This window comes from Armigeres subalbatus, chromosome 2 (genome assembly GCF_024139115.2).
Source record: "Armigeres subalbatus isolate Guangzhou_Male chromosome 2, GZ_Asu_2, whole genome shotgun sequence".
Taxonomy (NCBI): domain Eukaryota; kingdom Metazoa; phylum Arthropoda; class Insecta; order Diptera; family Culicidae; genus Armigeres; species Armigeres subalbatus.
In genome coordinates this window covers 373668566-373682233 of record NC_085140.1, presented here as the reverse complement: position 1 = coordinate 373682233, position 13668 = coordinate 373668566, and the positions used below count along the sequence as shown (strand labels likewise).

General features: G+C 43.9%; 1 protein-coding gene across 1 annotated transcript in view; it reads left to right on the top strand.

The window, feature by feature from the left end:
• Positions 1 to 13668, top strand: part of LOC134213088 (collagen alpha-1(IV) chain) — a 209423-nt gene that overhangs the window by 194709 nt on the left and 1046 nt on the right. Inside the window, exons 2-5 of the mRNA XM_062691669.1 lie at positions 8583 to 8765; positions 8830 to 10285; positions 10341 to 10683; positions 10751 to 13631. Coding sequence (XP_062547653.1) covers positions 8583 to 8765; positions 8830 to 10285; positions 10341 to 10683; positions 10751 to 13631 — 4863 coding nt within the window. The remainder of the gene's footprint in view (positions 1 to 8582; positions 8766 to 8829; positions 10286 to 10340; positions 10684 to 10750; positions 13632 to 13668) is intronic.

Below are 13668 nucleotides of genomic sequence, written 5' to 3'. Positions count from 1 at the left end.
GGCATCTATGAGAGGTCGTAGAGTTCTCTGCATCTTTCTTAAGTAGGTGTCCAACTAACCATCCTTCCCCTTCCTCAGCATTCGCAAGGACGTGGCCAGGACAGATCTCGACTATTGGAGGGTGCATTGCTTCCATCTAAGAGATAGTGATTAGTCCCAAATCAATATCTGTGGTAACGGATGAAAGTTATGCTACTCTCATACAATAGTCTTGGCTTGTACCACCTACGAATTTGTGCGAATTGCTCAATGCTAATGCTAATATTATTAATAAAGGAATATACCTACTTTGGACGCCAGGATTTTTTGAGCAGGATTCTTCTCCCAATCCCTTGCAATATCTTGGATTTCGTATTTCACATGATTTTTCAAACATAAACTACAAGCTTTTCATAGTATGCAAATGATGAAATATACATGTAGGTCCGTAAGAATTTTCGCAAAACCGTGAAAAAATCTTTATTAAAAAGAGCGTCAGAAACTTTACGGCCTCTGCGGCCTAAATAAAAGTGTGTAGTCATAATATTACTTTCTTGGCTGATAAGAAAAAGCAGTTACATTCATTTGTGCCAAAAAAATCAAGTCCTTTTTTTCTCAGATCTCTAAAGTGCGGCATCTCACCCGGATTTGTATATAATAATGGAAAGTTACGTAATTTATACCTGTGATAATAATAAGATCGGTTTTGTTGTTTGTAAATCTGATTAATTATTATATCACATTTATTTAATTATCTTAAAGATAAATCGTCAAGCTCCAACCTTTGTAGGGGTATGTGGCGGGACCATCATCAAGAGTCACTACTTATCAAATAAAAGAATAAGTAAGAATATAAAACAGAAGAAAGCTAGGTAAAAAGAATCAAATGGCCACTATGTGTGTACTCATTGTACAAGATAGGCAAAAATCTGGAGCATGAAAAAAACTTCCTTGATAATGAACCAAAATGCAAACGCATGTATGCACACTGATTGAGTGGAATCTAAACTAAGTAAAATGCCCCGTCCTCGCCGCCTTAATTGCGCGTGACTTCATCATCTTCCTTCCTGTACCCAGCGACAGTAATGACGTGACCCAGTTGAGATTTATCGCACCGAGAACCAACCGCGCCGCAAGAATCTAATTTCAGCCGTTACGAAGCCGGAAAGTGAAGGCGTTCTATTATGTCGTTACCCGGCTCTAATCATCAATCGCGCCAGGAAAACTGTGTAACATTGTTGTAATTAATATCAAAGTTTGCTCCATACTTACGATTTGAAGCTCGTCTAATCAACGGCCTACATCAACAGTCACAGTTCGCTATCATCCAGGACAAGTTTGTTTTTGGTTACGACACCCGAAATTTACCAGATTTCGGTTCGCCACATCGCAGAACCGGCTTCTGTCGCCCCCACAGCGCACAAGTTGCAAGCCATCAGTCCAAATCCAGATGAAAGGTCCGGCGACAACTGACTTCATTCATGGATTTTGCAGTGTCATAAAAAATCAGTTATTGGCTGGTGGTAGTTGTCGGCCGCGTTTCTTTTTATCTTGATTCATTGATCCGCATGGCTGGGAGTTTGAAGCGGTTTTGTGAATTCAAGAATAAGATTCTTTCTGTTGGTGGTTCACCGTTGTTGGAGGTCCCGCAGATAAGGCGCATGATGCAGACAAGAATGTATTATGCGCTCTTAGATTATATGCACTCTGCTTCACGATGCTCCATGTCCCTTGGTTTGCACTCCGATAATTTGTTTGCGTCACTTGACGCAAAATCATTGGCGTAGTTAGAGAAAATAAATGCCAGTACTACATCTAAAAAAGTGACGTATACGCCATTTTCCAAAAAATGGTGTTAACGAGTAGTACTCATCAAACTCTTTAACAGGAAAATGACAAACTTGCATGTTGTAAATTGGCGTTAACGTTATTTTCTTAGATTATGGCAGTATTGTACATTGTTGAATCGATTGAAAACAGCCCGGTGGCATCCCTATCTCACACAATAGGTTTGTTTTGCCGCCAACATTACGCGACCGTATCCCACTGACAATTTTACACTGAGATGTTGGCTGCAAAAACATGGCGTCGTGCCACCCACCTGATTGAAAATCGTTGATTTCCTGTAATATTTTCACTGAATTTCATCCCAAGAAAAAATCTTACTACACTAATGATCAGAAAAGCAATAATCGTGTACTCGTTTGATGTTACATAACCCATTGAGTAAGATCGGTCATTCCACTCCGTCAGTTAATTAATTTCTTTCGCGTATTCGTCGGATGGGTGTTTCATCTCCAGCTGCTGATCTGCTTTTTACATCCTCGAGTAATTTGCGAAGATTAGTACTACGATGGTCTCTGCTTAACTCAACAAGCCGAAGCATATTTGCGTAACGATTCATGGTTGATTTCCGGTTTTTATCATCATTCGCGACCGCACTAGGAAGTGGCGTTCTTTTGTACTCCGCTTATCAACAAGCTGTTGGATTCTATAAGGACGGGGTGCACACATTTATTAGGGCGACACGTGTGGTCAAGATTTCTATACATTAATTGTAGCACACGACTTCGCATATGACTAAATAATTCATTTGAATATTAGAATAATATGAGTTCCAAAGTTATTATCGCATTTGTACAAATGTACTGGAACAGCCTTGTCTCTCGCTTTCAAAGAAGCAAAGTGATTTTATCTATTTGGTGATAGGTACAAGTATTCACTGGTGTTATCGATTACAATTATCGAAATTTTAACTACCAGATCATCTGCAATAAGCAAATTGTTGAACAACATTAATTAGAAATAAAAAGTTAGCTTAGTTCTCCCTTCAGCTCTAATTAATGGCTGGCATACGTATTTATCCAAACTCAAGATTAAAGATGGTTTAAGTTAATGAAAATGTTATTTCACAATTTCTGCTTGCTTGTTTACTTTCAACAAACCTCAATAGGAACCGAATTTATCACATGCTGCAGCATCATGCATGTACCGTTTCGACTCAACTCCCGAACATGACTCATATTCCGTACTGATGACCAAGATTGCAAACGAATTCAAGTTCCTATGGAAAAAAATAAACGAATGAAGATAAAATAACCATTCAAAAGCGAGTGTTCGGAATTTTAGTCAAAACGGTAGCAGCCTACCTACATAACGCATTTCTTACAGAGTTGCGACCATACTGCCCGGTCGTTGCCAAACTGGATTACATCATAAACACGAAAGTTCCGCTTCCAATGGCAATCATGCTCGCGGGAATTGTTTATCCTATTTAACCGCGGGAAACTAAAAATAAATCAAACACCCATATACCTAACGGCAACCAACGACCGAATGTTTAAATGAAAGGAAAATCAATCGGATCGTTTCATTGGATACGATTCCGTAGAATTGGTTTTGCATTCGGAGAAAACCGTTTTGGTTCTTTGGTCGAGAGAGATGTACATGAACAATATCGTCAAATTGTCCACCGCATTATCGACGAATGTAACATGACACATCGATTCAATATCGAACAACTAGACACACATCGTGAGATTTTTGAACGAAATTATGTAAGATTTTAAAGATTAAGAACAAGCCTCCCGCAATCCAAAACTAAATACACTCGCGTTTTCAAAGGCACCCCATTCAAAACGGGAGCGCTACTCACAACTGTCATCATTTGCTGTGTCGCAGCATGCGTGGAATAATAAAAATGACAGTTGTGCGTGGCTTCCGTTTTGAATGGGGTGCCCTTGAAAACGCGGGTGCATTTAGTTTTGGATTCCCGGAAGCTTGTTCTTGAAAGCGCGTTTATCTTTCGATGGATTTTTGAGATTTATATATCAATCGATTCGGAAACTCTCCACCACCGTAGAACTATTTAAAAATTCAATTCTTTCCTAACTTAGTACACTCAACCCTCTTTTTAAGGCACTTTTTTATACGTCACTTCGTTTTACGGCCATCTTTTTACGGCATGAGTTTTAGACAATATGGTCATGCAAAAGTAAACCTCTTGGAAAGCACACTTCGAAACCCAAAGAACTAAGTAGCTGTTTTGCATCTTCAACAATTCCGTCATCCGAGAATTCCCTGGAATCTGCACGCGAAACCAAGACCTTAAAATCTACACACATGACCAAAGGGCTAATATCTCTTTTAAAAACTGGTTCATGTCCTATTCGATCTATTGAACCAAATTGGGTACGCCTCCAATAGCTATTCCTTTCCAGATCATAAAAGAATTCCCTAGAGTAAAGGCCTTAAAGTCTACACGCGCAACCAAAAGGCTGTTATCTATTTTTTATAAATGGTTCATGCTCTATTCCATCAGTTCATCCAAGAATTCCCCGGAGTATGGGCCTTGAAGTCTACACGCGTAACCAAAAGGCCCAAAATGGTTCATGTCATATTCATCTAGTGAACCGAATTGGATATGCCTTCAATAGCTGTTCCTTTCCGGTTCATCTAAGAATTCTCTGGAGTATAGGCCTTGTAGTATGCACGCGTAACCAAAAGACTGATATCCCCTTTTAAAAAATTAACCAAATTGGATACGCCTACAAAAGCTAAATAAATAAAACTTGCGACACCGCCAGCATAGTGGGAATGACATAGTAAAAAAAAACTACATGGGACAACTATGCTTGGCACGGCAGTATAAGCCTATAAGAGCACAAATTGTGAGAACCACAGCTCCTATGGGGATGAAACATCCGTAGATCGTTTGCTTATTTATTAATTATTACGCTAGATTTGAATTTTTGATAATAGGGGGACCCTCCTTAGCCGTGCGGTAAGATGCGCGACTACAAAGCAAGACCATGCTGAGGGTAGTTGGGTTCGATTCGCGGTGCCGGTCTAGGCAATTTTCGGATTGGAAATTGTCTCGACTTCCCTGGGCATAAAAGTATCATCGTGCTAGCCTCATGTTATACGAATGCAAAAATGGTAACCTGGCTTAGAAACCTCGTAGTTAATAACTGTGGAAGTGCTTAATGAACACTAAGCTGCGAGGCGGCTCTGTCCCAGTGTGGGGATGTAATGCCAATAGGAAGGAAGGAAGGAAGGGTAGAAAATTGTGTGGTGAATTTAAAATTCACTACATGGCTTGGTTGTATAATCACCTTAAAAATTGTTCATTTCCTATTCGATCTAGTGAACCGAATTGGATATGCACTCAATATCTGTTTCTTTCCTTGAAGTCTACACGCATAACCAAAGTGATGTTCTTCTTCTTCATTGGTTTGACATTGCATCCCCCACTGGGACATTGCCGCCTCGCAGCTTAGTGTTCAGTAAGCTCTTCCACAGTTATTAACTGCGAGGTTTCTAAGCCGTTACCATTTTTATGACCAGGGAAGTCGAGAAAATTTATAACCCGAAAATTTCCTAGATCGGATCGGGAATTGAACCCAGCCACCATCAGCATAGTTCTGCTTTGTAGCCACACATCTTACCACACGACTAAGGAGGGCCTCAACTAAAAGGCTATTATCTCTTTTATTAATTATTCATGTCCTATTCGATCTAGTGAACCAAATTGGATACACCGTGAATAGTTGTTCCTTTCCAGTTCATCCAAGAATTCCCTGCAGTATAGGCCTTAACACTTTCAGGGCAACTTTTTTCACATTGATGTAAGGTACAGATTTGGGGTTTTCCGCTCGATGCTGCAAAAACTATTATAGAAAGCACTAAAAAGGTGAAGATCAAAAGGATGTCCAAATTGTTCTGGAGTACATATCCTCGAATGCATCAGAACTACAGTTCTTTTAGGTTCACAAGAAAGTCCTAGAAACCCTAACGATTGAAGTACTTGATCATCCAAGTCCGTGTATGCAGAACAAATCACAGGTTAACCTCATTGCTATTGTGCATTTTGACTCAAGATTATTTTGGAGCACATTGGATCTCATGTTCATAAAAATATGGATCATATGCTTATTACACCGCACAGATAGAAAAATCCACTGAAATTTACGCTAAAAGTCATGCACATAAATGGAACGCCATTATTAGCGTAATTCCATACGGGATGTAGCCTAAATGTATACAATATTCGACGTGAATCGTCAATATTGCATACAAGTTGTAAGCAATCTTGTTAGCAAGAGGACAATTTCAGCGTAGAATAGCGTAAATTTTCGCATGTCAAGTTTTACGCGCTGTTTATTTTTCATTACTTTTTCTGTGCGGATTGGGAAAATACCGATGATGAGGATATTGCGATAGTCCTGATTGATCTGGAAGATATTATGAACTAAACTCAAGAATATTTCGGAGTGCCTTGAAGATCCCGTTTTCACGATAATTGGGTTTGCATGATGCGTAAATACCTATTGAACAGGAATGGAGGTATACCGACGATAAGTACATTGCAAAAACCTAGGTTGGTCCGGTAGATACCGTTAGCTGAGCTCCAGAACATTTTGGAGTACCTTGAGCATCTCGTATTCAAACAATTGATTGATCTGGTAGATATCATGGGCTGAACTCCAAAACGTTTTGGAGTGCCTTGAGCATCTCGTATTCAAAAAATAGGCTTCTCAAGACGCGTATTAGGGTTCCTAGTACCGGCCCCTTTTTGTAGTACCGGTACTGCGGTACTGAGAAAGTCCAGTACCGGTAGTACCGGGAAAATACCGGTACTAGAGTATTTTTATTGATGTTAGATTTTGATCAGTATAATTTGATCTCTTTACTTAAAAATTTAGAATGACTTAGATGCACGTTCAGTCATGTATAATTTTCTGTTTTCTGCGAGTGGTAATGGCCGCCAACTCACCCGCGGATTTGTTTCCGATTTGACATTTGTAGAGGTCAACTTCACCTGCTATTCCGAGCATTTTATCCAAAGCGTTAAATAAGAAGGTGTTGATGAAATAGGTCTACACCGTCTTATTTACTTCATTGCTGAGATTCGGTGTTGGTAGAATCATACTCAGACCTCAGTCATCGAGGCTTCATGCTCGAGCTAACTCGCTTACGATTATGTAAGGAGAGCATCGCGCTTGAGTTTCTCGGATAGAATCTCATCGCTCATTCGTGTTGTGTTGTCTGCACATGACTGCTTTAAAAAGCTCCTGCAGATGTTCGGGTTCGCAGATTTTGCGGAGTGCCCGGAATGTGTAGGTGAGGTAGAATCGACAGAGCATGTGATGTTTGCATGCCCACTGCTTCTCAGCGGTATGGCTACAACCCCGGACAACCTCGTTGAGAGGATGTGTCGGGAAGAGGTTATATGGAATGCGTTGAACACAGCGTCTCAACAGATTATGTCAAAACTACAGGGATAGTGACGTCTTGAACAAAACCAGCAGCTGCGGTAGAGACTACTGTGATGCAGTGAACACCATGGTCCCCCCAACAACAAAAACGTTACGGGTGGGCTGCGGGGACCTCCATATGTAGATATAGAGGTCATTCATGCGTGGCGTTTATTGTCGGGGTGCTCGTCTTCTACGCGAGTTTATGATACAGACCGAAAGGTTACGATCACAGCTTTCAATCGACGGGTGGTGAGGTTATCACCCTTGAAGTCGATGTTGTGTTATAACGTCGAGTGCGTTAGCATAGGCGTGAGCGTTCTCAATAGTCCTCCCCTGATGTATTGCTTGATTGCGGGCTAGGGGATACGGACTGGCGAAAGGGTTTTGGTTTTAGTGGGTCGGGTGATTCTATCCCCACACTACCTGAGTTAACCTCCTCAGGTGTCTGTTTGCAGATTTCCGTTTACCCTTGCTCAAGAAAAAAAAAATGTCATACTTCTCACTGTGAAAAGGGAGTAGTGCGAAGTGACTAGTGAAACGTCTAACTTCTCACTTCGCACCACTCACTTCACTGACATCTCACTACTCACATCTCACTCCTTATTCCTCACATCTCACTGTAAAAAGTGCGAAGTGAGAAGTGAGTAGTGAGACTTCTTACTTCTCACTTCGCACTACTCACTTTTCACAATGAGAAAAGGGAAATAGGTAGTGAGAAGTGAGACGTCTCAATTTTCACACCTCATTTCTCACTTTTCAAATAATGACATATTCGGCCAATTGACCTGTTTGGCCAAATGACTTATTCGGTCGGATGAATTTCGGCCAGATGGGTTTTGGCCTAGTGGCATTCGGCCGAATGGGTTTCGGCCAAACGACCCTTCCTCATTTCTTAGAGAGTCTGTGCGAAAACCGAGTAAGTTTATTCATTTTTGGCTGTGATACATCGGAAATCAGAAAAGGGGAAGAAGCCTCGCCAGTCTCCCCTATGTGAACTATGAGCTCGAAAGATGTAGCCAAAAAAACATTTCTTATACGCAAACACACACTAAAGAAAACTATTTTTTCGGAATGTCTAATTCACGAGAAAGGCACTAACACCGCAAAGTGGATTGATCAGGATTCTTTTTTATTCCTTCTTCCTATCTCCTAGCTCCTTCTTCCTTTCTGCAAAAAACCCCATGCGTACACTTTCACTAAATTCATTTCCTGAAAAACACTTATCTCTTGCATGCTAATGACTTTCCACTCCTCATATATTCGTCTCCTTAGGATAAAAAACATGTGTACCAAATTTGGATGAAATCAATCAATTATTGAATACATCTTTTCTCTATTCTACAGGTTTGTAACCGAACGGCTTGTGACTGCAAAGGCCTCAAAGGAGCGCTCGGTCAAATTGGACCCCATGGTGTTCCCGGAGCAGCCGGCTTACCCGGAGATTTCGGCCCCGACGGTCCACCAGGTTACTTAGGCGACAGAGGCCCACGTGGCGAATATGGCCCCATGGGAGAGACGGGCTACAGAGTAAGTTGACGCTGCATAACTTCGAGTTGTTAGATGATTCGAGACATAAGGAGTTTTCTTTTAGGGGGACTCCGGCGAGCGAGGACCAGTTGGATATCCAGGCATTCCAGGTTTGCCCGGTGATGATGGACCTCGAGGTCCTCGAGGTATTGATGGGTGCAACGGAACCGATGGTGCTATGGGTATTCCTGGGTTGCCTGGTTGGCCTGGAGATCGTGGTCAACCAGGATTGCAAGGACCTGCAGGTTTTCGTGGTGATTCTGGCGAAGGTGGTATCAATTCTAAGGGAACAAAAGGAGCAATGGGAGAGCCTGGAATTCCGGGTCCAAAAGGCCCTCTTGGTTTCAAAGGACCCCTTGGACTTCGAGGATATGATGGAGATAACGGAATCGATGGAGGTACTGGTTACAAAGGAGATTTAGGAGACGTAGGCGAAACATCAATTGCATTTTGCCCTGGAGAACCAGGTGAACTCGGTGAGCCTTATCACTATTTTTCCAGTAAAAATTCTTCGGTGTTACATGGTATCAAGGGTGTAAGAGGCGATCGTGGAATGGATGGTCTCAATGGATTGCCAGGAAGAAAAGGTGAAGCTGGACCATACGGAGAACGAGGTTTAAAAGGTTTCAAAGGTGAAGAAGGCAATGTTGGAGATCGTGGAAAACAAGGTAAAGATGGTCCACCGGGTCCTGCAGGAGATAAGGGAGAAAAAGGTGCTCCTGGGTATGCTGGATGGGATGGAGAAGTCGGAGATAAAGGTGAACTAGGAGACGAAGGTATCTCTGGTATTCCAGGACCACAGGGTGTAAGGGGCCCACCTGGAGTGTACGATCCTACTCTAGCACCTATCATTGTTGGTCCTGTAGGGCCACAGGGAGATGTTGGACCACATGGAAATCAAGGATTAGCTGGCATACCAGGTGATCCTGGTAAGCGGGGAATGATGGGAATCCAAGGGCCTTCGGGTGATCCAGGTATAGAAGGAGCACGTGGAAAAACAGGCTCCACGATAACAGGGCAACGAGGTGATGATGGTGAAAGTGGGCCTCGCGGTTTAGCTGGAATTAGAGGCATTTCAGGTCCACCGGGACCTACAGGTCCAAAGGGTTACCCAGGAAGAAACCTTCAAGGAGAGAAAGGTGAACCGGGCTTACCGGGTCTTAACGGCGAATTCGGAGAAAAGGGAGAACAAGGTGAACTTGGCGAAACAGGAGACAAAGGTTTACCAGGAATTGGTTACAACATAACTGGACCACCTGGACCCGATGGCATTCCCGGATTGCCAGGACCTGTAGGAGATGCTGGATGGAACGAATTTGCCGGACAAAAAGGAGACAAAGGCTTCCGCGGTGAAGATTGTGGTGTTTGTTCTCCAGGCCCCCGTGGACTGAAAGGTGATGGTGGTGATATCGGACGTCCTGGCTGGGAAGGCTTTGATGGAAATCGAGGTCTACCTGGTCCCAGAGGACCGAAAGGAGCCGCTGGAAAAGTTGGAATAAAAGGAATTCAAGGATTGAAGGGTATGAAACACATAGATACATCTGTAATCATAATTCCATGAATATTCATTTATAGGTAATGACGGTGAGGACGGTGAACCTGGATGGCGTGGCGCAAAAGGTCAAAAAGGAATTAGGCATATCATTGGCAGCATTGTCAAAATATTCGGCGACAAAGGTGAAAAGGGTACTCGAGGTGATCAAGGAGAAAAAGGAGATACAGGACTTTATGGATATCCTGGATTTATGGGTGAACCTGGCGAGCCTGGTGAGCTTGGTGATGATGGAAATCCTGGCTATAGAGGACGTGATGGTGCGCCAGGGTTGCCCGGTCGTGACGGTGTCCATGGCAGAGATGCTGTGTTCAATCAATACACCGTGTGGTCTTTGCGAGGTACTCCAGGAGGACCAGGTGACAGGTATGGTATACTAAGGATAATAGGATAACTCAAAAACTTAAAAATCCAATGACTTCACAAATTGCAGAGGGGTAAAAGGTGAACCAGGTGACCAAGGAAACCGCGGAGAACCGGGTGCTGAGGCAGAATTCTATGCAGAAGCTGGTGATAAGGGTGTTCGAGGAGAACCAGGAGACGAAGGATTCCAAGGCGAAAAAGGTTACAGAGGAGAAATTGGCGAAGAAGGCTCACGTGGATTCGATGGGTTACCTGGTTTCCAGGGTGATACCATTCAAGGCCAAATGGGTTACAAAGGTTACTTTGGTATGCCTGGCGACCATGGCTTGCAAGGTGAGGAAGGTAAACCTGGTATGCCTGGCGTTGATGGTCCTGCTGGGTTACCTGGTTTGAAAGGTCAACGTGGTGATCCGGGAAGAGCTGTCTTATTTGGAGAAATGGGAGAAGAAGGTGAAGCCGGCTATTTCGGAGAATTTGGCGATAAAGGTTACAGAGGACCAGATGGATATCGAGGATCACCAGGCATAGTTGGACCCAAAGGCGAAAAGGGTAATGATGGATTAGTAGGACGAGTTGGTCTACCTGGTAACAAAGGTATGTTCGGTGACGTAATTTATGGAGATAGAGGGGCACCAGGAGCTCCTGGAACTCCAGGAAGCTCTGCTCCTTATGGAGATAAAGGCGAGCGTGGTGAATCTGGAAATGAAGGTCCACAAGGCCCTAAGGGAGAAGTAGGTGATATTGGCCGAGATGGACTTCCAGGATACTCCGGTGACGATGGAGAGCCAGGTGACTTTGGTCAACGTGGACTTAACGGGTATATGGGTGAAGAAGGATTCCAAGGTGAACGCGGTGAAATCGGAGACCAAGGTAATCCCGGTATTACCGGTCGTCGAGGTTACCCAGGTGTGAGAGGAGAAAAGGGTGAATTTGGTGATGATGGTGATATTGGCTTCGCTGGTAGACCTGGTCGTAATGGTACTAAAGGTGGACGAGGTGACTTGGGATTGCCTGGAGAAAGAGGGCTCAAAGGTGCCCCATCATTTAGTGGATTAAAAGGAGATGTTGGTATATATGGTTTACATGGACCACCCGGCTTAGATGGGGCTGTAGGATTGCCTGGATTGAAGGGTGAAGAAGGAGCGGCTGGCGTAGTAATTGATGGTTATCCCGGCTTAAAAGGTCCAAAAGGAGCTCCAGGATATAATGGGTTACCTGGAAGGCCTGGCTCGAAGGGTGAACGAGGTGACGAAGGCACTCTGGGACAAAAAGGTATCCAAGGTGATAAAGGACGAGATGGATTCGCAGGAATCCCTGGCAGACGAGGTAAAGATGGTCCTCGAGGATTGCCAGGACCTCGAGGTCTGTTTGGAAGCAGAGGTGAACAAGGTGAAGAAGGAGAAGTAGGATATTTTGGATTCGTTGGTGAAAAGGGAGAGCGTGGAGACGTTGGGCGGATTGGTTCATCTGGATTGCAAGGTCTTCAAGGAGAGCAAGGTTATCCAGGTTTACCTGGAGAGCTGTTTTATAAAACACCGGAAAAAGGAGATCGAGGTGAAACAGGATATGTTGGATTGGAAGGTATGCCGGGCTTCCCTGGTCTTAAAGGTCGCCAGGGTTACCCAGGTGAGAAAGGAGATCCAGGTCTACAAGGTGAGCCAGGTTTTGCTGGTAGGAATGGTTTGGATGGTCTCAAAGGACAACAAGGAGAACTGGGTTACAAAGGACCGAGAGGCACGTTGGTTACTCCTCCAGAAAAGGGTGATCAAGGTGACTCTGGCTATGATGGATTCCCAGGGCGCTTTGGAATCCGAGGAAGTAAAGGGGCTCCCGGCGATTATGGAGACGATGGTCCACCAGGTCCAAGAGGCATGATTGGATTTGTGAGTGGTTCATTCAAAGGCCGTAAAGGAGAAATTGGCTTTGAAGGTGCGCCTGGTATGGATGGTTTACTTGGGTTACCTGGACCACCAGGCCCCTTAGGATCTCCAGGTGATAAGGGATTACCTGGAAGCATTGGTCTGTCTATACGTGGAATTAAAGGAGAACAAGGAGAAGATGGATTGATTGGTCTTGATGGCATGCCCGGTCCACAAGGTTTCATTGGAGATGTTGGTCCGTTGGGACGTCCAGGTCTCCGTGGTTTACCCGGAATTAAAGGAGAATTTGGAGAAATAGGAGAAGAAGGTTATTTTGGCCGACTAGGGCTTAAAGGCGTAAAAGGAGAACGAGGAGATCCTATTGTACTTGATAACTGGAGGCCAAACCAACCCGGTGACCGTGGTGCATCAGGTAATAAAGGTACTCCTGGTGATGAAGGTGATATGGGACCTCTAGGATATCCAGGGCTGATTGGTCTTAAGGGAGAAAGAGGTCTACAAGGTGCTGTCGGTGAAGAGGGGCAAATCGGATTCAAAGGAGAAGCGGGATTCCAAGGGGCTCCAGGTCGCGACGGTCTGGATGGTTTTCCGGGATCGCGTGGAGAATATGGTGACCCTGCTCCACCCCCACCACCAGCAAAGAGCCGAGGATATATATTTACTAAGCATTCACAGTCGGTGCATATTCCGGAGTGCCCTCTAAATACTGCTAAATTATGGGACGGCTACTCTCTGGTTAGTGTTATCGGAAGCAGTAGAACTGTGGGGCAGGATTTGGGATCGGCTGGGTCGTGTTTGCGGAAGTTCAGCACTATGCCGTATATGTTCTGCGACGTAAACAATGTGTGTAACTACGCAGCGAACAATGATGACAGTATATGGTTGGCGTCTCCCGAACCCATGCCAATGTCTATGGCACCGATGAAAGCCCGCGAAGTCGAAAAATATATTTCGAGATGTGCTGTTTGTGAGACAACAACTCGAGTGATTTCAATTCACAGTCAAACGATGGCTATTCCAGATTGTCCAGGAGGCTGGGAAGAATTGTGGATAGGTTACAGCTATGTGATGGTAGGTTTAATGCGAAAATTCAGTGCTTGACATATAT